This window comes from Haplochromis burtoni, unplaced genomic scaffold (genome assembly GCF_018398535.1).
Source record: "Haplochromis burtoni strain Fernald_Lab_line unplaced genomic scaffold, NCSU_Asbu1 Contig_658, whole genome shotgun sequence".
Classification (NCBI taxonomy): Eukaryota; Metazoa; Chordata; class Actinopteri; order Cichliformes; family Cichlidae; genus Haplochromis; species Haplochromis burtoni.
The window spans coordinates 162,903-190,599 of NW_024583019.1; the positions used below are offsets into that span (position 1 = coordinate 162,903).

The 27,697-nt window shown below is 38.3% G+C and overlaps 1 protein-coding gene across 2 annotated transcripts; it reads right to left on the minus strand.

Moving 5' to 3' along the window:
* Positions 1–814: 814 nt before the first annotated feature.
* dnajc5ga (DnaJ (Hsp40) homolog, subfamily C, member 5 gamma a) lies at positions 815–26,956 on the minus strand. Of its 2 annotated transcripts, XM_005949375.3 has the most exons (7): positions 26,729–26,956; positions 13,801–13,928; positions 10,638–10,851; positions 9,402–9,558; positions 7,383–7,561; positions 6,474–6,517; positions 815–5,663 (listed from the first exon to the last, which is right to left on the minus strand). In XM_005949375.3, exons 2-5 carry the CDS (start codon positions 13,917–13,919, stop codon positions 7,386–7,388), a joined length of 666 nt encoding a protein of 221 aa, XP_005949437.1. In that variant the 5' UTR covers positions 13,920–13,928; positions 26,729–26,956; the 3' UTR covers positions 815–5,663; positions 6,474–6,517; positions 7,383–7,385. The 2 variants fall into 2 exon arrangements, with proteins under 2 accessions (XP_005949437.1, XP_014185462.1); XM_014329976.2 differs by lacking the exon at positions 7,383–7,561 and having other exon boundaries at positions 26,729–26,955.
* Positions 26,957–27,697: the final 741 nt, after the last annotated feature.

Sequence of the window (27,697 nt, forward strand, 5' to 3'; positions counted from 1 at the left end):
AACCTGTCAGCATACAGCAGTGAGGTCTGTTCCCAGGGACAGACAAAAAATAACAAACAAAAAACCAAAACAAAACCCTGAAGTACTTGCTAATCAACAGAATGGAGTCGGCAGGACTAAGCTGCTAATGGGCTAACGGGACTATTAATAGTCTGGAGTGGAGGGCTGCTGCAGTGAGCCAAACATACAAACACAGGGATTAAAGCTGAAGACCTCCGTGTGACTGTTCTGTGATTACCTTCCTGTCAACAAACTTTTTATTTATTAAAAAAAATTAATAAAAATAAAACCCACCCTGCACCCTTACGAACACCAAATGCAGCTGGGCTCTCATTCATTTACCATATAAGCTTTGCTTTAGTGTTTATTAACGTGATAATGGTTGTCAACACCAGCACCACCACACATGCTATTCTCTTGGTACTGTTTGCAGCCGTTTCATTATCTATTGATGGCTCTGATGACAATGAATTGCTCTTTATTATTCACTAATGGTTCAATTACTTCTTTTTTCTGTATTTTCAATTATCTCCATTTTTTTGTATTATTATTTTTGTAGTATTATTTTAAATTTACTGCATTGGGAAGAGCCTGAAAAAAACCCCCAAAAAACACCACAACAACAACAAAAGCCAACATAACTGAATAAACACAAACCGTGAAGCGACCTGCTGTGGCGACCCCTTGTGGCCAGGGAGCAAGCTGAAAGTAGCTTTATGCATCTTATTTTCTTAAGTGGTGCTAAAAAACTAAAAGTGTAACCCTTGACATAATTTACTAAGCAAGCACAAACATAAGACAAAGTTACACACTAGAAGTTATAAAATCCTGTTGTTTTATTTGGTTTCTATAATAAATTTTACATGTGGTCCACAGGGAACCACAACAGTCAGCTCTCCTATTTGTCAATCCCCAGTTTCATCCAAAAATGTCCTTATCCAAATTCTTCTAAATTTGTTCACTTTCTTTTAAATTTCTTCTTCTTAAAAAAGATGAATGCAACATTTTTTTCAACCACTCAGCTTATCCACAAAAAGAAATTAGCTCCATGCTAATTGTTTTTAAGCATACGCCAGTGGTTGTACCCCTTGTGGTGTCCTCGGGTCAAAAATGGTCCCTAGGTGAATAGCAAACAAGTATATGGGAATCCCGAGGACACCACACAAACAGTGCATGCTGACATGTTAGCGTCAAACATCAGGGTAAGCAATTCTGTTAAATCCTTTCATAAAACATGTCGCCTAAAAGTAAGAACTTAAAAAAAAAAAAAATCATTTTGCTGTTTTATGGCGTTTAAAAAAACTAAACAGTATGACTTTGAGTGCTCACCATCATGCTTAAACTCTAATCATGTAGCAATAAATGAAAGTGAAGTGCTCCGTTTCACTTTTGGATGTTATTATGGATTAAAAACAACTATGACATGAAATCAAACGACCTTCAAGTCTGCAGACGGTTTCACTCAGAAACAAGCGGATATGTGAATAAAGAGAGCAGATATGAAGTGACTGATAAAAACTTATCAAAGGTGGTTTGTTTTTTCACAATATGGTCGTACACGTAGCTCTGCATTCATTTATTATAACACACCGGGTAATACAGAAGAGTTTTAGAAGCCGAATTTAGATGCAACTATAGTTTTGGCCAGCACAGATACAAAAAAAACAAACAAAAAAACAAACAAAAAAAGACCAACTAGCATTAGTACTCTAAACAGGACTGTAACGCTCCACATGACAACTGAACAGCTTCCACATGATGTCAGTAAACAATGCTTGAGGTTTGAAAATGTTAAAACAACCTAAAAATAACATGAGTAAAATATCGTTTTTTATTTAAATTAGAGACTAAGCAGTAAAAAAAAAAGCCAAGTATCAGTAACATCAGAAAAATAAGAGGCCATTTAGGAGTCATCGCTTTTTAAAAAAAAAAAAAAAAAAAAAAAAAAAAGACCTTAAAAGAGCTTAGTGGGGTTTTATTTGCTTATCTTCTTTTTCCTTTCTTTTGTAGAGAGGGGCAAATAAATAAGAACAAAATAAACTTACAGAGTAATAATATTGGTATATGATTTTAAATTTGTTTCGAATTACAATTTTAAAATCGTTACATCCCCATTTTAAAATGCATGCACTACTAAAGGAAGAGTTGAACATTTTGGGAAATGTGCATTTCGTGTTTCATCAATACCATTTTAAATCACTAACAAAATTAAGCCAGTGAAGGGCCTTAACACATCATTCATTTAGTGGCCAACAGTTTCACAACTGTATAAGAATAAGAACTTTCTTTATCCCGAGGGAAACTCTTTTGTCATGTATATGCTCAAAGTAATTTTCAACTGTAGAGAGCATGCTAGACAGGCTGCCATCCGAGACGGCGCCGTATAGACGTCTAAAGGAAATGGCTCTACGCTCTTTTAATCTGTGAGTTTACAGATTAAACACGTGGCCTCGATCGCTAGTTCCACATATTAATTTTGGGTCCAGTTTGTAAGTGGTGACCTCATTAACAAACCAGAGGCTGCTTTACTTTGTAATTGACAAGTTGCTAACCTATGATTGTGCAATGTCATTGGTTTTTTAGTCAGACCCACCCCTCATTCATCATGCACAGTTTCAAATCATAAAAATGGCAAAAACAGAAAAACCCCTCGGTTCAAGCCTTCATTAACACAAAGGTTGACGCTGAGGTGGCGATGTCCATCTTTTAGTTACAGTCTGATGGCAAGAAAGCATTGAAGCAAATACATTTTTAAAACAGATTCCCCAAAATGTTGAACTACTTCTTTACGAAAAAAGGTTTGTCATTTCAGAAGACGCCCAAAGCCATCTATTCATCCATCCATGGAGATGTAGCAGAATAATGCTTAACACAATGTGTTCTGTGTTTTGAGCTTTTGTTGACGTAAATTGCTTATTTATTGGGCTTCATCTGTCTTCCATTACAGCTTTTGAGTCAAGGAAGAAAATCAGTTTCAGACAAGTCAATAAATCAGTGCAAAGTGGATGATTCATGGAAAATGCTGGCAGCTCAAACTCTCACCAAAATCACATTACATCATTAGTAATCCTCAGGTCTCAACCTTAGATGGCATTAAATCTATCAAATCACCCGTAGGGAAAGCAATTAAATCATTTGCCATCTAGAAGCAATTAGCTTTGTCATGAGCAGATCCACTGACATTTTGAGCTGGACAACACAGACATTAGCATGTCAACGATAGCAGTGACTCAAGTCTCTGGTGTCCCAGATTAAGAGCTGAAACAATTTGCCAACTGTGCTTTTCTTTGTCTTTGCCTCCAGATTTTGGATGAAATAATCTATAATGGAAATTAGTGTTGGATATTTCTTACCATTTTCTCACATTAAATGCAAGCAAAAAGCAATAAATAAATGTTAGCTGCAGCTTTAAAGGTGCAGACACACTGAATGGCCAACTGTAATTAAAGAATGTGACTAAAATCTAAAAGAGGAAAAAAACAAACAAACATGAAACCAAAAACAATACAGAGGAAAAGTGTGCGCTTGACTCAAAGAAGGTGTATAAAACTGATGAAGCCAAAAATCTCTGTAGTGTCTGTATTTATTGTGCAATTCAAGGTGTGTCAACACAAACACTGATCCAGATTCACTAAAGCATGAAGGAAGAGCGATGCCAAGTGTGCACAATGAGCGAAGATGAAGAGGAGAGCCGAATGCTTCAGGTTAGATTTAATCAATCGTGCTCATGCATTGAATTACTTTGGACAAAGTATTCCTGGGTGATTCTGCAAAATAACAGACAACAGTGAGTGCATTTGGGGCTTGTATTTTTAGTCACTGCTGCAATTATTCTTGAAGGTACAGCGCTGCCAGGGTCAGGTTAGTACATAAAGGAGGACTTTCCTGCCCAGAAACTAAGAACAGATCAGTAAGGATGCAGGAATGAATGGATCAGTCCTGCAGTTAAAGGGCGAGTGCCTGAAATTTGCAGTAAAGATGGTTGATTGCTTGCTCATTACTCTTTTTAAAGGCTGCAAATAAATGTCCAAAGCATCCCCAAATAGAAAGTAATAGTGGTGCAATTAAATCAAGAGATCGCCCTGCAATCTAGTCTTAGTGAATCTGGAGCTGAGTTCATAGATCAAGTAACTTTCAGGGTTTCTGCAGTTCTGAATGTAAGAGGTACAATAAAAAAAAGAAAAATGGCAACAGACCCATCTGACACTGTGCATAGACTGAAATGCATAATATACACACAGCTTTGACAATCTGAACCGTGGCTTACAGAGCAAATGGCATTTCTAGAAACTATCGGCCTGGGCTACATGAAGCTGTCGGCTTTGGTCTACCGAATAATCTGACTGCAACACAAAAAAAAATAATAATAATAATAATAAAAAAAAAAAGCACAATATATATATATATAAAAAAAATAAGTAAATCTAACAGAAAGTTATTTCTAGTTAAAAGACTATGGCATCTGTAATTGTCCATTTCAGTCGGCAGATTATTATTGGGGGGGTACTTTTTATTTTTTCCCCGCTGAGGGTGGCACATGATGTCATAAGGGCTCGTGTTCATTTACAGTTTGCATGTCTGCAAGCTCAGCAGTTGTCCCATGTTTGTCGTTTGAGGTGAGTTCCAGTGCTGTACAAGAAGAGGCATGCAGCCGTACAAGTTGCATGCGCGCCGGGGTGGAAGCGTCAAGTCCACTCCTGATCGAAGCTCAAAGATTAGGCTCAGACATTTATTGTTAAAGCAATGAAATGTAACAGTGTCCTGATTGAAAACTTTTTACACGGTGAAGCATCTGTTAGACTTCCTGCCGCCTCTGAAGGTTATTTTAATTTTTGATTTTTTTTTTACACAACCATCGATGGGACTAGTTTGAGACATTAGAGGACGACAATGCAACATTTAACTAAATGCGATTGTTCACGAAGAAGAAGAAATGTGTAGTTCTTGTCTTGCCACTGATCCAAACACACAAAGAGTGGCAATGAATTTACCACCAACGTGTATGGGTTTCTTCAGAGGGCAACTCCTAGGCAGGTTAACGAGGGAAAACAGAAAATAAGTGCTCCTGCTGGTGACCAATGGAGTCCAACATGATGGGAGGCGGTTAAGATTGTGACAGGAAAAAAAAAGGTAATAAGTTCCAGTCCCGGTTTGGATAGCAGGTAAACAATCAAAGCCACCTCTACGTGACTTTTTTTTTTTTTCGGCCCTCATGTCCCCATTTTTGCAATTTTGCTGGCCAGTGTCAGACCTTTACTGGTTAGAATGGAATGACCAGAAGAGATGGACTTTAAGCCTAGCCCTGGATAACTGGACTGCTATCAAGGTAACATCCAGCCCAGGCTGGACATGTGTGAAGGTGGAAGAAGAGAGGAGACTTGTTAGAGGATGGCTTGTGGTCTTAATAGCTGGCCTGAAATTATCCTCCATGATGCTCGTAGCATCTAGTAGGTTAATCTGCGTGAATACTTCTCCGTATTTTAAGTTCCATGAAGGGAGCCGGGAGCATTTCAGTGCCCACCTGGCAGGGTTTGTTTGGTGGCTCGGGTAGGTCTGGGTGGATCAGGCCTGAACTGTGGGTTGGCTGGTGACAGCGGGCTGGTTTCTCTCTGGGTCGCTGGCAGCAGTCAGATGTGGCTGGGTCATAAGAGGGGCGCAGAAGGCTGAAGGGGGAAAAAGAGGAAGTCAAAATCAGATTAAAAACAGCTATATCAGGTTAATTACAACTTTAATCATACTTCAAGAAGCTTCTGTCTTTTATTCCAGTCTTGGCAACTGTATATCCAACCTTAGCGCATACTGCTGCAGAGACAAGTAAATGAAATTCCAACTATGAGGTTGCTTAGAATGAGCTTTTCATATTTTATTTTTTCCACTGTGTATGTAGGACACATACAAACACCTTATCTAACAACGTAAACCTAACCACGCTCTGGCTATGCAAATAATGCACTGCTATTATTTGCATAGCTAATAATAGCAGTGCATAGCTTCCACCTAATTCAAAAGTGTTATCCTAACTCTAGACATTCAATTTAAATTAATTTATAGTATTGGTATCCTTGTTGTTACAGACATTTGATTCAATACTTGTGTTGGTGTGTCTGCACTGCTCTGCCAACACATGTGAAACTGAGATGTTTATGTTGGAATTGGAGCCAATAAATATTTTACTGAGGGGGAAAAAAAAAAAAAAAAAGACTTCAAAAGCAAGAGAAAACTAGTATCCATCTACATTAGCAGGCCTACAGCCCACACAGTAGATTTAACACTGTACTGTAGATCAAGGAATTAAAAGTTAATATTTAATGACTGAGAATAGCCACATCAAAATGACCCTGAGAAATGAACAAAATAAGCTGTTTGTCTGCCCAACCACTAATCAAGTTACACAGACCACTTTCTCAGTATGTTCAAACCAACTGTTTATATTCCAAGTTTCACTTTTAAAATCATCATCCGTTGTATCTTACCTTCCTGCTTTTGCTAGTTGAGGCTTATCCACACCATCACTTTCCTGTAGAAGACAAAGGCACACTTTCAAAATGAAGCCAAACATTGACATACGGAGCATGAAATAAATAAGGTATAACTCTTCTGCCCTATTGTAAGGCCTCGTCTTATTCTAAGATAAAGCAAATCTCTTATTTTACCTGTAGGTTTTAGGGGAACTTACCTTTAAAAACTTTATCGTACAACAGACCTGGAAATTACGTCAAGAATATCCAAGTTATCTATATAACTAGTTTTAGGTTTTAAACAGCAAGCTATAAATTAGCCAAAGGGAACAAAGCTATTACAAGAGGGGAAAAGGGTCATCAGTTTGGTTTTCCCCATCTTACAAATGTAATGCTGTTCAAAGTTAACTTCCACATTTCGGTGAATGTGATATAATACTCCACATCCCATCTGAATAACTTAATTTGGACCTCCCTTTTCACAGGACAAATGCTAAAAATATCCCATAATCGTATCATCTGACAACAAGCAGAAATAATGAGCACACAACAATGTTGTACAAAGTGCCACCAACACGACATCACCATGCTCACGTTATGACAGCACCTAATGTGACACGGGTAAGGAATAAGAGACATGCAGGTACAAGACGACTAGAACAACACAGTGACTGATGCAGTGAATGTGCATGACGATGGTAAGTGGACAGCAGGAGCAATTTTTTCTTTTAAACGGATGAGTGAGTAAGCAGAAGCTGCGTGCTGCCAGGCAGGCAGCGGACATGCAACATGGAGCGTGAAGATGGGTGAGGATGGGCCAAGACGGCTTTGTTTACGTGACAACATGGATGGATGACAACGTGACACATAAAAAAAAATAAAACAAAATAAAAAATTTTAAAAAGCAGTAGACGTGGCTCTTACAAGTCATTTTAAATCTGGTACGCTCTCCCCAGGTCTATCTTCCACTACTGGGTTGACTGAAGTTGGCGACTGGGGCTCAGGTGGCGGCATTGGCATAGGCAGGGGGATGGGCATGCTCTTTCCTTCTGGGGTTTCTGGACCCAGATTAGATGTAGGCTGGCCTATGATTACTGTGTTACCTGTTGGATTGGAGCATGAAAACACGAATCCTGAATCATAAGAGCATGTTTAATCCACTGATGATGCAACAGAGACCTTAGAGCTGACTTTGATTTTTGTATTTATTTATTAAAGTTAGTGTTTAAACTCTAGAAAGCAAGAAGTAAAATATTTTTTTTAAAGAAAAGCTCAATTTAAAAGCAATAAACAAAGAAATAAACACCTCAGCATGTTACAGTTTATGCATTCGTTATGCTTTGAAGCTTTATCACACGTTCAGATTTTAACACAGTCGACCAAAGACACAGGTCATTCTGTAAAATGTGTACACAGAAAAGTCCCCACTTCAGCAGGCCTGCTGAAAGAAAAGGGCTACATCATGAAGAAACAGTTTAACAGTTTTAATGAAACGAGCCAGAGCCGCGGAGAGGCGTTTGTAGCTTCTTGTGCTCTACAGCCACATCCAACAGAAATATTTGTAGAATTTACAGCATTACTTTTTAAAAAGATCTACAAATGGGCATTGCCACGTCACTTAATGTGATTAAATGCCTTTTTCCCTTCTTTTCTGAGGCCTTGATTATACTTTCTGCATCTGTGAGCCTGCTTGGGTCAGTGTGGATGTCTGTATGCTGGCCAATTTCTTGTGACCCCGCAGGACTTTAAATTACAATGCACCAACTGTGTACGTGCCCCAGATGGCAAATTTCAAGCAGACTTCAAAGAAATATACCAGCAATGACTACCCGAGTGTCTCCAGCTGGCTGGAGTCTAATCAAAGCTTGAGCTGTCAGCACTATTGGTCTCTGCACACTGTTTACTTCAGGTCTTACTCCATTTATTAACACTTCTGAATAGTTTCTGAAAAGCACATGTCACAGATTTCTTCAAGAGTGATCACAACTAAACTGGAGGGGGATGAAAAATAAAACAAACTAGACTCATCAGCAGATTAATCTGCAGAAAATAACTTGACATGACAATTTTTTCATGTTTGTCATAATGATTCTGTGTAGAATAAATTTGTACAAGCACTGATTCCACTTTCCACATCACACACACACAGCCTCAGGCTCATATTCTACCTGAGAACATTTACTGGATGACTTTATCAAAGTGGTTGACATTTAATAACTGGTGGCTACAGTCTTTTGCCTCTATGACGCAAGTAAAAAAAAAAAAAAAAAAAGACTTTGTTTTGTCTATTGGATGCACAAATACCAATTCAGACTTGATCACAATTGAAAAATTACAATTTAGCGCAAATCTGATGAGAAAATAAATGAAAGTCACACCTGATGAAGAGCAAGTGTGCTCGAATTTTCATGGTGCAACAAATCTGAACCATTAAAACTGAAAAATATTTATACATTTCATCCCAAACTCGCATCATTTAGTTCAGCTTGAGCCGAAATGATGGAAAGAGAGATTGTAGCCAACAAATAATCACACCAGAGGAAGTAAAAGCCCACCAGCGCACACTCATTTGTCTTGCGTGGTCTGCTTTTGGCAGCAGCTGACAGCGTCAGTTGGTTGTCACCCGTCAGCCCTCAATAACTTTGCCCATTCCCTTTGTGGCTGCCTCCTGAGGCATGCTAGTTTTCTAAATACTGCCCCCCTAACTACGCCCACAGGCCTCACACAGTGGAGGCTGTGGCCTGTGGGGGTTTGGCTGGTGAGTGGTTGTCCTTGTGAAAAAGACTTCATAGTCTAATCCACTGACCCTGCGATGTCAACCAAATCCATCATTTTTTAATGATCTTATTTGGGTTTCAACTGAACTATAATTAAATACTTGCAAGATGTTTCCAAAGGTACCAGTAACAGTGTTAAATAACCTTGGATTATGATTTTTCTTACCTCCGTCCTGATCTGCTTTGATCTGGGCCTCCAGGTCTTCGGGGTTGACGTACTGGTAGTTTTCATCGTCATCTGGAGGTTTGCACTTCCCGCAGCAGAAACAGCAGCAGCAGCAACAGCAGCAGCAAGTGAATAATGTACAGCACAGCACCAGACCCTACAGGGATTAACATGCAAACAGATTTTTAGCCATATGACACAGAGAATCTAAAAGAACTTTAATCTTAATCTCCAACAAATTATTGACAGCAAACAGTGAGGATTTCATCCAATCCTTTATAAACAGAGTACAGATGTCATTTTGCACAGTCAGTGCTTCTGTCACCATATTCAGGACTCATGAATGTGTAACAATCATAATTCATCTAAGACAATCACATAAAGAAAGAAAGAAAAAACAAACACTCCCCAAAAATGTTTAATTTGTAATTTCCCTAAATGGATTTTAGAGGCACAGAACATCTTTTGAGCACAGGGACTGTAAAACCACATTACGAGCCTCACAAAGCCAGCATTCACTGCAGTTATGTTTGCACTCACTGTACTGTTATCCATCCCTAAACACTGACTATGAGGCACAGATGGAAAAGGTGCATTTCTGCAGACGCAGAGGGTGACAGCTCACACCAGCAAGAAAACACCAGATCACGTTTCATATTGTACTCACGCTACAAAGATTGATCTATCCTACTATGATCTGTAGCTATGATTAAAAAAAAAGAAAGAAAAATAAAAGTGCCACCAATCAGGAATCAGCCTGGTAAAGCACGGGCTGCTGGGAAATTAGTCAAGTGTGAAACTCTTTTATAAACCTGATCACTTTGCTCTAAAAAAATACCTATTAGTTCCGTTACAGATTATTATAAAATCTAAAATAATCCTGTTTAACACAAACAGCAGGTCAGTTTATGTCCCAAAATGGTCAAATATATTTAGTAAATCCAGCTGAGCCACTTTCACACACGGCTGTGTTGTTGGGACAATGCTGGGAGAATCAGGTCTGCATATTTCACAGGAAGTAGCCAACTACAGATGTGTGCTGCCTTAGAAGAGCACGTATAAGTCAGGAGTCATACATTTCTTTACTCTCACATAGGCTTAATTGGACATTGAGCCTATGTGCACCAGTGGGCTGTCAGGTTGTATTCTGAGACAAAGCTCTTTAGGATAATATCGAGAATGTTTGAAAACAGTTTAGAAGTCAGAGATTGCACACAAAAACACAAACACACCAACCTTAAACCACCATTTGGACATGAGAAAGTAGTACTTGACGCTCTCCTCTCCAAACTGTTCGGACACATAAAGGCCCATGGAGCCATATTCGTCGTAAATCTTCCTCTTGTTCTCATCATTTAAAATTGAGTTCGCATTGTTGATCTCCTTAAACTTCTCCGCTGCCTCTGGGTTGTCTGGGTTCTTGTCCGGGTGGTACTTCAGTGCTAGTTTTCTGTCAGGAGAGAAAGGAAAAGATAAACAAAATTATTGATCGTCTGCTCCAAATGTGCCAGAAAGAATCTGCTGCAAGTGTGAGTGAGGAAGAAATATCACATGGTTCCCTCACAGGCTCAAGCCCAGGATGTCATGGTTTAAAATTACATACACATAAAATTAAAACCATATTATTTTCCACCACTTTCAACTCTAATGACCGGCTTAATCTTTTTCACATTATATTGCAGACTGTATACTGCACTCCTATCTAAAACTGATGAAAATAGCCTGACCATGGAACTAATCATAATATCCAATAGTTGTAGCCGTAACTATAACATTAAATACCTTAGTGAAAATTATAAACGATTGTAAACTGTTATAAACTGCAAAGAAGGTGGAATGTCAACATGTCAGCTTGGGTTCTGGAAACTTTCAAACTGTTAAAAAAATAAATAAATAAAAACTCTATAATGTCACAAGTCTATCCCACACATGAAACTACATTAAAGTAAACAAGCAGCAGTATTATTTGTTTGTTCCATGAAAGTAAAATTAAAGCTTTAACTGTGATTTTGAGGCAGCTAATCAATTTGCACTTTCCCTATTTATTTCCTGAATTATAAGAATCTGAAGTGTCTGAAGAATCTTAAGTAAATGCATTACAGATATCATTTGAAATGCTTTCATGTCAGTCGTCTGCACTTTTACAGACAGAATTAACAGACAACTTGTAAAGAAATATTTCTGAACAGCACTTTAGTTATCTGGCAGCTTATGAGTAAACACTATCAGGGACACAAATAACACATTTGAACAGAGTAGTAGCACAGAATCCACCTGCTGTTCAAACCTTCTGTTTGCAGACAAAGAAACTTGGGAGCTGTAATTTGTGAGTCATGCAAAGTAGGGCTGCCACAATTAGTCGACTAGTCACGATTACGTCGACTATCAAAATCGTCGACGACCAATTTAATAGTCAACGTAGGGCTGGGCGATATGACCCAAAATTCATATCTCGATATTTTTTAGCTGGATGGCGATATAAGATATATATCTCGATTTTTTTTTTTAAAGCCATAAGTTAAGAACAAAAAGAGAGTTCTTAGTCACACTGTGTCCCAGATGTCACACGGGCACTTTTATTTACATACAGCGTAGATGTACATGAAGAAATTACTCAAAAATAAATTATCAGCATTTATTAAATAATCATGGTCCATAAATAAAAGAAAACAATGTTCGTTTTTGTGCATAACAAAAAGCTCACAATTGTGCAGTCAAAATGTAAACTAATAGACGCTGAGCTAATAACAAAGACAGATTTCACAGCTGCACCACGTCTCTGAACAGGTGCCATTTGTGGTCCTTATACACACACAGTACGGTAATATTACGTTGAAGCACAGTACGTATCACTCCGCGAGGCTCCTCCCCTGTAGCCGTAATCTCTCCGACAATCCATCAAGCGGTGCAGCTCCGTAGCTTAGCAAAGTCATTAAAACATTTTTTGACAGATTGCTGAGCGCTGTGTACCACATAAAATCGGTTCGCGGCCATAAGCACAACCAGAATTCATACATAAGGAGCACTGTCATTTTTGAGAAAATGAAAGGATTTTAGGCCGTGCAGCCCTCTCCGGGCCTGCGTTAGCGCGGTTAGCTCGCTAACACGTTGACGCCGTCCAGCCCCACGCACGGTAACTCGCTAACGGAGATTTTCCGCTTTCATCTTGTCATTGCCTGCAGGTGAAGCTATGGGGGAGGGGGAGTTGTGTTCAGTGAAGGAGAGGCGAGGCCGAGTAACGTTGCGTAGAGACAAAAGTGGACGAAAGAGAGGCAAACCTGCGGCTCCACAAGTATAATTATAACGTAACATAGACTATATCGATATAAACGATATTGTCACATCTTATATCTCGTATGAAAATATATCGATATTTTTTAAAAAACTCGATATATCGCCCAGCCCTATAGTCAACGCGTCGTTTGAAGCTTTGTAAGATCCCAAAAGACGCAGGAATAAGTAGCAGGATTTAAGAGTGTAATAACGGACTGAAACAGAAGATGGCAGCACTGCATGTACAAGGATGCCAACCGTTAAACCCTGAAGAAGAAGAAGAAGCTCTGTCCCAGAATTTATATTGCGGCCCTGCTTAGTTTCCAACAATGGCGGCAGCTAGTTAGTTTTAATTTTACTCTTATTATTCTTTCTGGGTCACAAAGTAAACGTTTAACATATTTTCAGAGAGAATGTAGCTGTGTAAACCTCAAATATCTGCTCAGTTTATCAAAACACCACATATTTTCAAAAGCGCTCCGACGTTTTCAGAGACGTCTGTTACCCACTAGCTCGATACCTAGTTCAAGGCTCACTAGAGCCCGTGAGAACACCGGACTCCCGGCAAATCGTTTTCAAACCCACCGCCATCTTTCACTACTCAGGTTAAACATGATATATAAGTCACTAAGATAACTTAAAATGTTATTGTTTGGCTTTTTTTTAGTATTTTATTTTTTCCTGAGTAAATCAGTTTGGCTGAGATTCAAGTTAGTTTTTACACAGCTGAATAAACGTCAAGCATACAACTGGTCATCAGAAGTGTGAGGTGCTCGAGAATATACTCCGGTGTCCTGTTATATTTTAGATATCAAGGAGTTTATTAAACTTCACAGAAACAATCTGCAAATTTCATTAAAAATTAAAAAAAAAAAAATCACCTTGTCTTCATTTTTAGTTAGCACATACCCAAAACACTTAAAGGTGTAAGCTAACGATAGTTATATAAGAGCAGATGCATGCTGGTGCAATAAGCTGTGGGTTTTACGTCCAATGGATGCATGACCTGATTAGTCGCCTAATCGCAAAAATAATCGGTGACTAGTCGACTATCAAAATAATCGTTTGTGGCAGCCCTAATGCAAAAAAAACTTTAATAAAGAGAAGTAACTAAAGTCCAGCTTACCTGTACGCTTTCTTGATTTCCTCTGCAGATGCTCCTTTCTCCAGACCTAGCACCTTGTACACACTCTCCCCAGAGGTGGACATCTTCCTTTGGGGGCGGGAGGAGTTTGGTTCAGCCATGGCTCACCTCTGTAATTAAAAGAGATCAAACTTATTAGGAGGCGCGAATACATAAAAAGCTCAGAATTCAAATGATTTATTTAAAGAATCTAAACACTCAGGCCAGTGTTAATTACCAAAGTAAATGGTAAATGGCCTGTATTTATATAGCGCTTTTCTAGTCCCTAAGGACCCCAAAGCGCTTTACATATCCAGTCATCCACCCATTCACACACACATTCACACACTGGTGATGGCAAGCTACATTGTAGCCACAGCCACCCTGGGGCGCACTGACAGAGGCGAGGCTGCCGGACACTGGCGCCACCGGGCCCTCTGACCACCACCAGTAGGCAACGGGGGAAGTGTCTTGCCAACGTAGTGCAGAAGGTGAGGTTCACCAAGGCAGAGGTGGTGTAAATAAAGAAGAAGTAAAGAAAAAGATACTGTTTTTCACTTTTCACTACAATAGGGAGACATAAATCAGCTGTTTAATATACCAAAGAAAATAAGGACACACCAGACAAAAGAAAGAGTGCTACAAAAAAAAAAAAAAAAAAAAAATCATAACACCCTCGGTTTGACTTACTTCCTGGTTCCTTGTCTGCCTCTCTACTGTTGTTCAGCATACCTCAAGTTTACGTCTGACCTTTATTGTTTCGGTTCACTACAGTGCTTACTTCAAATGCAATTTTCTCCAACAGTGAACAAATAACAGCTTTAAAAACCCAATGTAGACTAAAAAGACAAACTGACGTAGTTGGCCAAGCTCTGGTGAACATACTGGAACATCTACCAGCTAAAGAGCCACATATTTACTTAAAGACTAAGTAAAATAGGGAATATAGTGTATGCTTTCTAATAACAAGCAACGGTGACTGCACAAGTTGCAGATGTACAGTTGCATGTTACACAGGATCTGTGTAGCATTAGATTGTCTAAGTTGCTTTCAATTGACCAGTTCTCCCATTTCTCAGCCTGTCCTCATGTCTTCTAGTTTCAATAAGCTAAGATCACAATAGCAAAAAGATCAGTGCTGCACTTCACATGCCAACGTGGCACATCACGATGGCCGTCTCCAAAAACACCCTTCATTCCCTTCATTAACCACCAATGATGACGTTGCTGTAACCCTGCTAGATTTGAAAATAACTTTCTGCAACAAGCTTCACAAATCAGCTTAAACTTGACAGTAATTAGTTCTATTGCACCTTCTGGGCAAATCCTGTCTTTTTAAGACAGCTTTTGTTGTGCACATCTTCGAGGCAAATGCAGTTATTTTTGTCCTCTCCGCCTCCTTCAGTGAAAATGCAGAGAAATGTTTAGAGAAAAGGGTATAACATCATACTAGCAACCCTGAGTATGCAAGACACTGAGAAGAGAGTAGGAGAAGCCTCCTTTATGGAGGCAATGAATCACAGAAGTATTTAGAAGCAGAGAGTTAGTGTTTCACAATTACTCCATACAAAATGGATTTCTGATGAACTACGATTACTGTACGCGTACACAAATACACTCACATTGAGTCATACTGAGCCACACGAATAATGCCACCCAGGTCATTGACTAAAGAAGATTACATTTTGCTGATCTCACAGATTACCCGTCCAAGTCCATGTCAGACAGGGCCAACGTTCTGGTCAGAGGCCAGCAAGACAACTGCACAGATATGTGCAACAAACCAATCGACTGTCATAAGCATTTAACTGTAACCCTTGTAATTCTACATCTTGAATCCAAGGAATCCTTGACAGTAAATAATTAACACAAAAATGAAACACAACTAAGATGTATTCACACAGGATTAATTTTTCCATCTGGCACACTTTGCCTTTGGGATTTTTATTCTACTCGTTACAGACGAGGCAGATTTGCAAAAGGATTAAATTTAGATGAATATGTAACAGTTACTAATTAGAGAGATCACAGCTAACACTACAGATTTGTGAATGGGGCTTTTGTTATGTCATCTAACCATTACAAAGTTCTGTGCCATTAATATAGGAACTCAGATATTAACTTTATCAATATTGTACCATTCTGAGTAATGTCTGTAAGAATTAACTAGTTCCCCTCATTTAATTGTGCAAACTGAAACATGTTTTTGAAGTGATTATAATTAAGCGGGATCTACTATGCTTATTTCTTGCTCCATATCTTATTTTTGTTTTAGTCCTGGACTAGAGTAGCTTTGCATGAATCAAAGATTAAAGTTATCCTTATTTATGTTATACCGGGCTTTGGTCCAGCCCCTTAATTCACTGGTCTGAAAATCAAAACAAAGCTAATGAAATGGTCAGACATAACAGAGCTGCATATCAGATAAGCAAACATTGACTCTCTGCCTTTAACATATACAGGAACCCTGGAATATATTCACACGTTGAACCTGAACTGCACTTAAACCTCATTTTGTGCCATTTAATGGCAAGAAAATGTTTAACTGCAAGAAAAACATCTTGTGTTTCTGTGGGTGTCCTTCAAAGAAAAGCCTTTGCTTCTTTTATCAAATCTACAGTTTAATGTTAATTTTGCATTTAACAAGAGGGGAAAAGATCAAATTCAATTCAAACTCTAGCTCAAAACCAGTGAGCGAAAACAACTTTGTTGATATTGCGTTCTCATCCAGATAGTTAAGAGCGCCCTGATGTGAGAACAAAATAATTGGCTTCACACTGCTCATGTGGATTTGCAATTTTAACAGACGGTACTTAAAGGTAGCATATTTTATTCTCTTGGTTCCCGATTCAGTCAGATCAACAGATTTAGGTCACTTTAGAGTTTATATAAACACAGAGCAGACAAAACAAAACCTCTGAAACGCCCTGGTTGTATGACGAATATTTTTGGAAAAATTGCAGCTCATAAATGTGAAACTCAAGTTCTCTCAGCTCAGTGGATTCACAGCTGGCTGATTTAGGAAATTACCTTGCTCTGGTAGGAGTGTCTCTGCAGGATAACACTGATAACACATTCAATTAAAGAAAAGAAAATCGAATAAAATAAATGGCATTTATATTTCACTGTATAAAATAAATCTGTACAGAAGGATACATCTTAGAATGAACTCCTGAGTCGATAAGCAGAAGTGTCATAATGAGCACACGTGACAACCACCGTATTGTCTGCCAGACTGTACCGCTGGAGGACTCTCACATATTGCATAACAAAGTATGTTTATCACCCTTTTATTACAAAGCATTTGCTAATTCTTCTTACAGTCTGACTTTCCATTTACAAGTAAGCGTTTATGTGTTCTTTTCCACTTTCTGTATATCCACCACTTTGGACCTCCATCAGTTTGCCTACTGCACCAACAGGTCAACAGAGGACACCATTACCACAGCGATCCACGTTGCCATGACTCATCTGAACAATCCCAGCTCTTATGTCAGAATGATGCTCAGTGGCTTTGTACCTGTGCTAAGCACAATGACAACCGTGCATCTAATCTAAAGAAAAATCTATTTGAATAATAATAATAATAATAATAATAATAATAATAATATCATCCAAAATATTATACAGATCTATTGATAGCTGCAGCAATAACATAATAACTGGGTTGTGCTAAAAATGCACACTGGAGACTGGAAAAAAAGACAAAATCCAGTAAGGCTTTTGACTGAAATAAACCCTCCAAATAAGAGTTCAAAAAGGACAATTTTTCCTCTGTGATGGAAGCTCTGCAGGCCCAGATGGCGTTACTGCTGAAGCCAAGAGAGCTGATGTAAATACATCTCCAAACATGGTGCACAAAACAAGGGGCAGGCATGCAGGCAGGAGGGGCAGCATTTACACAGACAAGCCTTCAATATTCCTCCTAAAATAATCCTTTGTGATCACCAAACCGCTCTGAGGAAATGTACTACGCTTTGATCAAACTGCAACTCGCAGCGAAGCAATCGATCGAGGCCCACTCAGCCAGGTCTATTAGGTTAATTAGCCAACTGCAGTCTTTGTGGTGCAGACTTTAGAAATCCGCCCAGCATGTATGCAAATGGAGCTCGCCGATATGAAACGACAATATGAAAATGAACCAACAGGAGTACAAAAGCTGGAAACACAGGAAAGAGAAAGGAGTCACTGCCAAGCATTAGACAATGAGCCTTTTAAAGGGAAGATATTTATCAAAGTTTAACCACCATTTGTTTGAGGCTTTTCGCTGAGACAGTGTCAGATCAGAGGGAGAGAAAGTAAGTGAATGGGTTTTACACAGGTCTAGCTGACAAAATGAGACACTTTCAGCCAAAAACACAAGAAGGTTTGTGGTAGAGATGAGCCTGAACAGTCAACTAGACGATCAAACCTTGCTGCTTGATGTTTGTTGTTTGCCAGAAATGCTAGATGATGAATCTACTCGTGTAAAATAATATTAACCTACAACACCACCTTCCACTAATCAGGGCTGCAGAGCCTCTATCTTTTTGAGACGGGAAGATTCAAATCGATGTAAATAAGCAAGATAGGTTGACAGCCCTGTGAAGCAGCAGAATTCCAACTAGAGCTGGGCAATATGAGGAAACTCTAATATCGCAATTTTTTTAGGCTATATCGCAATACAGGATATTTATATCATGATATGTTTAAATAACCTCTATAAACAAATGTTATTTTCAACCATATAGTGCCTAGAATTGCGCTGGTATACATATTCAAATCGACCATTCAATATTTATTTTTCTACTTTGAACACAAAAAATCTGAATGAATTGAAATGTTTTATTTTAACCATCAGTTGCACACAGAGGTTTTTCACAAACGGCTATACTGTGACAGTAAGCCTCTTTCTGTGGTCAACACTAGGCCTTTAACAAATGAGTACATCCAGCAAATAAGCAATAAAACAACTGAGATTAAAAAGATGCTCTTTTGTACTTGTAACATATAAAAATTGTAAGATAAAAGCTGCGATTAATGATGCATGGGAGAAAAAAAAAAAATCTCAGTGAATTACATGCAGACATACTCAATGGTTACGATACAGCCACTTTAACCATCGTAACCACAGCCTTTAACCACAGCCCGGCACAATATACAAAGTCAGTCACAGATTAACCACTAAATCACAGAAAAAGAGGTGTTTTAAGATTATGATTTTGACATTTAGGGCTCTGCATGGACAAGCACCAACATACATCAGTGATCTTTTACATCCTTACATCCCCAGCAGGTCCCTGAGGTCATGTGATCAGGACTTGCTGGTTGTCCAGCACACGAGGTTGAAAACAAAAGGTGACAGAGCTTTTGGAACTGTTGCCCCAGACTTTTGAACGCTCTCCCATTGAGCCTGAGACCTGTGGACTCTGTCATGTCTTTTGAAAAACAGCTAAAAACTGATCTTCTTAAACTTGCTATTGGTTGATTTTTGTTTTTATGTTTTAGCTTCTGTGAAGCACTTTGTGATTTTATTCTTGAAAGGTGCTACATAAATAAGATTTTACGTTACTTTTTTCAAATGTAGATTAACCATTGAATGTTAGAGAATTTTAATTTCGTGCACTTATTCTACAGCTTAAAATTAAATATTTTTTTTAATATCCTGCTTGTTACGGGATAATGTGTGGAAAGCTTCCAGCACTTTTTCCTGCAATTTTACATTCATTTCTTATAAGCCCAAGAAGACCTGCTACAACAGCTTTTCCTCGTATTGGGAAAAAACTGAGATGAATTATTCTTCTTATGATGCCATAGACCATGGCTATTCAACTACGAAGTTAGTTGGGCCAGATTTTCAAACAGAGGAATTTATCTGGGCCAGATTTTTTTTTTTTAAGCCAGTAAGCAGCAGATCATGATCAATTTCAAACCCACACAACTGTATTGAAAAACAAGTATTTTTTTTTATTCCTTTCCCCCTGTAAATCTGGTGACCTCTCACAAATGCACACCAAAAGGTCCATTTAAAAAAAAGGGAGCTATAACTAAACTATTTTTTGCACATTTGAAATAATAATAATAATAACAAAAAACATTTTGATAATTCCTTTTCAAATTAAAATAAATATTTCGCTGACCACTTGCTTTTTCTGCCATGGATGGAGCCTCATCCGTCACAAGTATACAGACACGCTTCATATCCAGACCATTTTCCTCAAAAAGAGCTTAAATCTTCTCAAACATTATTTCGCCAGCTGTGTGTCCCTCTAACAGTAGTAAGCCGAGCAATTTCCCATCCAAAAAACGGACATATACGCATAACTGTGCATTATCAGTTCTGTCTGTGATCTCCTGCTATAGACATTACATCAGTTTTCTTCAGGTCATCTAACAGCATTTCAAACTCGTCTGACGCCAGAACTTCAATTCTACGAATATTTGAACTGTCCTACAGGGGTACGTTTTTAATAGCAGATGTCACACTCACTTTTCACAGCATCCACCACGGCCAGCATGCAGTATTTCACTGTTTCAGAATCTGTGAAAGGCCTTTTCTTCTTCGCCAAGAAGCAAACACGAAGGGAAGATGCTGCAGCTCTCTCTTGGGCTGTACAGGACCCTCACCATGGTAGTACATCTCCGGTTGTAAGATTATTAAACTCGGTAAAATGAATAAGTATTTGTCAGTCCAGGCAGGGTTAAACCGACAGTTTTCATTGTCAATTTTGCGCTTTTGGAGTGAGAAAGACATGCTGTTGTTGCATCATATATTACGATGATTGTTTAATATGTTTACATCACGGTGCATTGTGGGTTAAATATTGCTAGGCTACTAGGAGTGTTGCATTCACAGTCTACACTACGCTGTAGGAATTTTTAATTTTTTTAAAATTAATTTTTTGCGTTTTCTCTGCGTTTCTGCCAGGACCACAGGCAGGGCCACTCGCAGGTTGCTTCTGGGCCGCATTTGGCCCGCGGGCCGCCATTTGAATAGTCTTGCCATAGGCTGTTCATCATTTTTATAAAAGACATGTTTAATAAATGTGCACACTTTCAGAATATGCTTCTTTACATTAAAAGAAAGGGCTGTTGTTTGTTTGCTGTGTGTGTAATATTCTGGACTTTCAGATATTTTACACACCTTCACTTTTGAATGTGAGACACAAACTTGACACTTGTTGAATCCTAAATAACCAAAAAGTGAAAGTCATAAGGACATAAATGTTGATTGTGTAATTTAATGGCTTCTCTTTGCCACCAGCTATAAACTGTCAAAGCAAAGCAAGAAAAAAAAAAAAAAACACAAATTGCACAAATAAAATGTTTCTCTCAGTTTTAAAGTGGCTTTAATAAATTCTAGTCCTGGACTGTTGACATTTGCTTGTCTCACTCAAAAATCTCTGCTTCCACTTTAATAATCCAAACTGAGCTAGACTGACTATTCAATTCAGGTTTATTTATTTATTTACAATAAATAAATCCTACAATAATACAAAGAAAACAGGAAACTCCAATAATCGTATGACCCCCTTTGAGCCAGCACTTTAGTGACCATGGGAAGAAAAAACCCTTTTAATTCAAAGAAACCTTCAGCAGAACCAGGCTCAGGGAGGGCCGGCCATGTGCCGCAACCATTTGGGCGTGAGGGGAGGAAAACGGGACGAATACACACTGTGAAGGAGAGCCAGAGATTAATAATAACTAATGATTAAATACAGAGTGATGTATAAACACATAGTCAGTGAAAAAGAAACAGTCTGTGTTGTTCATTGGAAGCCACCAGCAGTCTAGAGCTATTGCAGTGTAACTAAGAGAGGATTCAGGGTCACCTGATCCATCCCTAACAATACGCTTTATCAAAAAGGAAAGTTTTAAGCTTAGTCACAAAAGTAGAGAGGGTGTCTGTCTCCTGAATACGAACTGGGAGCTCTCGCCACACAAGCTGAAGGCTCTGCCAAAAGGCAGTTAATAAAATATACATTTATAATAATACTGACAAATGTACCAGTACCTAAAACAGCAACTTAAAGAGACAGAAGCAGGCTATGAAAAATCCATATTTAACAGTACTTATCACCACTGATATAACTGATAATTGACATAATTCAATTTTAAGGGTACTTGCAAGCACATTTCTACTGGTGATATTTTTGAGCACAGATAAGGAACAGATCCATATGTAGGAGTACTTAAATGATCATTTTCTGAACGTTATTATTAGTAAAGAACAAAGGCATCTGACTTCTGCTTTGCTCCAGCTGAACTAAGCTTTTCTATTCCTTAAGAATGGAGTGTTTGTCAAAAACCACAAGTGAAGAGAATCATGTGAGAACTGCAAGCAAAAACTCCCTAAAAAGTCCTCGATCGGTGAGGACAGCAGCTCTTCAGACAGTCTGCAACACTGCTGGGTTTAAAATAGACGTCTTTGTTGTTGAAAATAACTGTGGCTTTTAAAGGTGTGTAACATGATAACTATGTAATCGAAGCAGTCGCCCTGCCACACAGTTTAACGGATCTCTGACACACTGCTGGAAATTCAGTGTAACAGAGAGTTCATTATTACACAATACTGAATATAAACAGTTACACTCCTGGTATGCAGTACTGCAGCTGCTCTTAAAAGGTGCATACTTTTATATGCAGTATGTCTACAACTGGGGCCTACTGCATCTTATTATATTGCAACTTGAACTTTGACCATCTTGTTGTGGGAAGCTGATGGAGAAGATTGTGGCCCCAAAAGCAAGCTAAATGCTTCACCCTAAAGTCTGTAACAAATTTGAAAACTTTTCTTTTTCTTTTCAAATTTGCAGAGCCTTTCATTTTGATTCAACTGACAAATCAGCTAAATTCAAAAGAGCTACTGCCCTCAAGTGTGTTTAAGGTCATTGTAAAGGACCTTAATCATGTCTGATCGCTTCTGCCCCTGTTTTTCCCAAGTCAAACTCTCTCAACCAACCAGCTGAGCAACTGACAGACAACACCACTGTTACTTTGTATACTTAAGGAAACAATCTTTGGCTTTTTCATTCTTCAACCTCAGCTAACGGGTTTAGTCAGTAGCTTCAGGTTATTCTGAAATAAAATCAAGTTAATTTTGTCAATTATGTCCATTATTAGAGTTTGAAAAGAGGAACATACAGGATATGCACACTGTGCAACAACATCTCAATCACACGTCGCTACAGTGGCATTGAGTCTTAAAATAATTGTTGTTTGCCATTATTTTCAAGTTTTTGGGTGTTCACTACTTGACCTACAGAAACAACAACAACAACAACAACTAAAGCTGCCTTAAAACTAGGGCTGGGCCATATTATACCATTCACGGTAATACCGGTATAATGTTAGGCAACGATAGGAAAATGAAATATCGCGATAGAATGGGAGTAAAACGCGCATGCGCAGTGCCTTTGTTTTCATACGCACATGGCCCATTGTTTAGTGAAACAGATGAACCAGAATTGGTAAAAATGGTGCAACTTCAGTGATGTGGAACTGGATTGGTGTTTGTCCGTCAGATACACAACAAAGCACATTTTTTTGCAGAACATGCAAGCGGCCGTTGTTATTGTCGTATTTGTCGGACTAAGATGCTCTTAAATCTGGGAGTAATCTGGGTCCTAAACTCTGTATGCTTCAGGTCAAACAACACTGCAGCATCACTGAGAGTTAAAAACTGTCTAAATTCTTTCATCTTTAATAAAACGATCAGCATTGCTGCTTTACCAGGTGTAACTATGAAGTTTAACTTCCAGGCATCCATGAAAACAAAAGTTATTACATTTAACGGAGTTAGAAGTTAGCAGGAAGCTAGCGGAAGTTAGCTCGCTAGTTTCGCTAGTTACCTAAGCATGATATAGCATGTTCTGACTGAGAGATTTCTGAAAAAATTCAAACGTACAGCTCTGCTATCACTTCCAACATAAATGAAGACAGGAAACTAAACAGCAGTGACGTTTGTAGGGTTACTGAAGTTGGGCTAGCTGGTATATAATGATGTGCTACGTGATCGCTAGCGACACAGCTATGTTAGCATAACATAACATAAACAGTGAAGCTGGAGGATGAACGCTAACTTTTTTCCACTTATAAAAGTTAACGTGAAGCTTCCTCATGGTTAGAGACAAATGCAATCGCATGGCAGGATGCTGTAAACGGACCAAACTTCAGTCAGGAGAACAACTGAGATAATCCATCCACAATACGAGGTTAGTCATTAATATACTGCAACAACATGGGAATAGAGCAGCTGCCAGAGAATTCAACATTAATGAATCAATGGTACAGAAGTGGAGGAAGCAAGAAGAATGAGTTTAATAAAGTTTGATTTATCTGACTGCTTTGTTTCGCTTAATGTGCCTTATAATCCCGTGCACCTTATGGTCCGAAACATACGTACTGCACACTGCAGTTTAATGTTGCAAAGCACCTCTTTTTAACTTCAGTGGATATTATACATGGTTATGCTCAGGATATGTCAGCCCATTTCTACTGGAAATGCCTTTTGGTTAAACTTTCAGCAAGGAATTTGCATTTGCACTGTTACATTTTTATAAAGCTTTAATGTACATAAAAACCAGCTTCTTGTTTAAGTGAAAATAAATGGAAGGTTGTCTTTTTGCGCTAGTAATGTTGTGGAGTTGTATTTTGTCTCGCATCCATTATATCGTCAGATATATCGTTATCGCAAATTTTCAAATATATATCGTGATAAATATTTTTGGCCATATCGCCCTGCTCTACTTAAAACAACTGAGCCAGTCCTCTCCTTTAAGATCATATGATGGCTATTAAAGTAGATAAAATATGTCAAATTAAATTAAGTGATATATAGTAAACCTTTAAGGCCTCAGGGTATTTGCTTGGTTGGTAATCCAGCCTCAAACATCAACTGCTGCTACAAACGAGCAGCTGTCTTTATGTATGGTCGAATGCATCCAAGCTTCTACTATGGGGAAGAAAGAACAGCTGTACAGCTCACAGAAACAGGACAACAGCCAGCACTACCATGAGCGTTACTGTGCACCTCAGAGTATTTAACATCAATGCATGAGATACTGTTTAAGTTAGCAGCTCAATCATTGAGATTATTGTTCATTTATGAATCCATCTAATGGTACTTCTGTATGACAAAAGAAATTTTCTTCTCATTCATATGTCAAAACTCAGTCATCTTGCTGTTGTCATCAAAATACAAACTCAAATCTTCTTAGTCTAAAGAGAATAAGTAGAGGTCTAATCCAGGGCCTTGACTTACATATTTAAACAAACCTGTAGAGGTTAAGGGCAGGAAGAATACAGCTTTCTAATCAAATATAGAGAATATTTATATTACAAAGAGAAATATAATAAGAAAGATTAGGATCTTAATACTGTGGATGCTTAATCAGTATCCACACTAATAAATAAGACAAGAGCTAAGCCTCGTCCAATAGTTAGTTTACAACATTGGAGAAAACCAGATAACCCTCACATTTGAGGTGATGAAGCAAGACAGGGAATAATATCAGTATTCCCTTAGTGAGAGATTATGTAAGGTGTTCCTGTGATGTTGAATGCAGGGCACAACAATCTATATGTACACAACGTAGATCTTAAACGAGTGGGACCTATTCTAGGTCTTTAAATTACTTTAACTGCACAGACAATCAAATATCTAACGGAAACCTAAAATTATTTCCCCATTCTTGCCTGTATCTGTGTACTTCCCAATATTTATAGATGAATACAACATTATTCTTTTTTTCAATTCTGATAAAATGCCAAAAAATAAATGCATGTAGATGATCGGTTTCTTTTGTTGTTGTTCTTACTTTACACGATTACACATAACAGACACACGTGGGCAGGGATTTAACCCAGATCTTCAATTTACTCAGTCTTACCAAGCTTATTCTATTTTACAGCAACAGAGAAAACCAGAAAATCCTCACATTTCAGAAGGTCAAACCTGAAATGACCAAACCGTCTCACAGGTAGGCTGCAGAAGCAGGGTCTTCTCGAGAGAGTAAGTGCAGAGGAAAATGGTATTTTTTCCTAATTGGGTCATTAGATCAATTCTGAATCTAAACAACCTGAATTTTGTCGGATTCTGATTTTTCATGTATGTGTAGTCAAAATAACCTAAATACTATTACACCACCATAATTTAAACCCACAGCAGGCAGCCCCCTGAGAGAAATGGGTTTTGTGGCATGTTAGGATAAAGATGAGGGTGTAATGAAGGAAGGAGTGGTGCGTGGTTGTCGTCTGTTTGTCCTTGTGCAGCGCTAATCCCTTTTGCTAATCTCCCAGCACATGGGGAACTACTTTCTATTTTACACCCCGCCATTCATAAATCCGTGATACCTTGTTTTATTTGGTTTATTCTGCCATTAATTTTGTCTCCATCTTTCTTAATCAACTAAAAATAAACCTGTCGTCCTCCTCACTGTGGCGATGACAAATAGTTAGCCTTGCTTCTATGGAGATCATTCTACCACTAAATTCATTTAATTTATGGAAAATAATTTCATTAATAAATGCACCAAAAATATGCATTAATCAACCATAAAGCTGGCAATGTGCATTGGACATGGAGATAGACCAGCCTCCATCTATAGTACATTTAAATGGTAAAATCAAATTTAAAATTAGGAGAATTTCCACTAGACTTTTCATTTTGATTGCACTTTTTTTTAGTAAAAAAAAACAAACAAAAAAACAAACAAACAGGGTTTATTTCGACTGCAGAGCAAATTCTCAAATTTTCAATCAGTCGGCATCGAAATATATCTCGCTGCCGACTAAACTAACTCGTTATAGATGAGCTTCATGGTGGGGTTAACAGACTAGGGCGAACCTTAAATTGACAGATTTTTGAATGGGGTTTGGTGTACGTGACCGTGACACCTACCCACGGTTAGCTAACCTCACGCTAGCTAATTTAGTGCCCCCAAACGCCTTACCTTGTGCAAACTGAACTCTGTATATCTCGCTGTACGGTTAGCTGGATCATAGAGGCATCCGAGTTAGGCTCTTAACTCCCAATTAACGGTCGGAATCACGGTGCCGTTTGCCCGCTAGCAGCCCTCTGTAGCCGGCGGGTTTCTGCTGCTTCGTGTATGGCTCCTCCTTCCAGGAAATGAAGGAAGAAGTTGCTCAGTTTTGCCAGAGCCGAGACGCTCCACATCCCGTAGCACAAGAAATGGGTGCACTCAGCCGCCGAAGCACCAGGGGCGACAATCAGATACTTAGTAGTGAAGCACCAAACTGTGATTCTAAACAAGCTTCCCATTTTAGATTCGTTTCCAGAAGCAAAGCATTTATAATGTGTCCAAAGTTAAATAAAAGAACATGGCCTTTAGTTTTTTTCTTACAGGAATGCTGATTGATTTTCCCTTTCATATGTTAGAAAGTCATCATCCAGAGAACGTATTTTCATCAAACTGCGGTTACAACAGCAGCAGAGCTCACTACAATATGGACAACAGAGCAAAGGAAACAAACAAACAAACAAATAAAACATAAAGACACATAAGAAACTAACCTTCAGACAAATGCATGCAGTGTCAAAAAGAAAAACAAAGGAAAAAAGAAAATTAATAAAAGAAACCATCAATAAATATTTAGAACAATAACAAGTTATTTCTTAAATCTGATGAGTGATGTTACATTATGATAAAGATAAAAATGATGCTGCAATAAACTAAAAGCAATAAACTGTAAACGTTGCAAAATTTCCTGATTCTCTCAGACTCCACTGATCAACAACAGCAGCATATCAACAGTATTTCATCCTTTCTGGTTTTATACAAAAAATCTTTTAGATATAAAATGAGATCATTTTAATATTGGTTGGTTGTTTTTCTGTTTCAAGCTTTACTTTTAATGTGTGTATTTAGGTGTTATCTAATCTTATTTCATATTAAAACGCT

Excerpts from the sequence above, each read along its gene's own strand:
- dnajc5ga (XM_005949375.3), bottom strand. The coding sequence starts at position 13,919 with ATGGCTGAACCAAACTCCTCCCGCCCCCAAAGGAAGATGTCCACCTCT. Across the intron at positions 10,852-13,800 it reads GAAATCAAGAAAGCGTACAG|AAAACTAGCACTGAAGTACC; the intron begins GTAAGCTGGACT and ends CTCTCCTGACAG. Across the intron at positions 7,562-9,401 it reads CAAAGCAGATCAGGACGGAG|GTAACACAGTAATCATAGGC; the intron begins GTAAGAAAAATC and ends CCAATCCAACAG.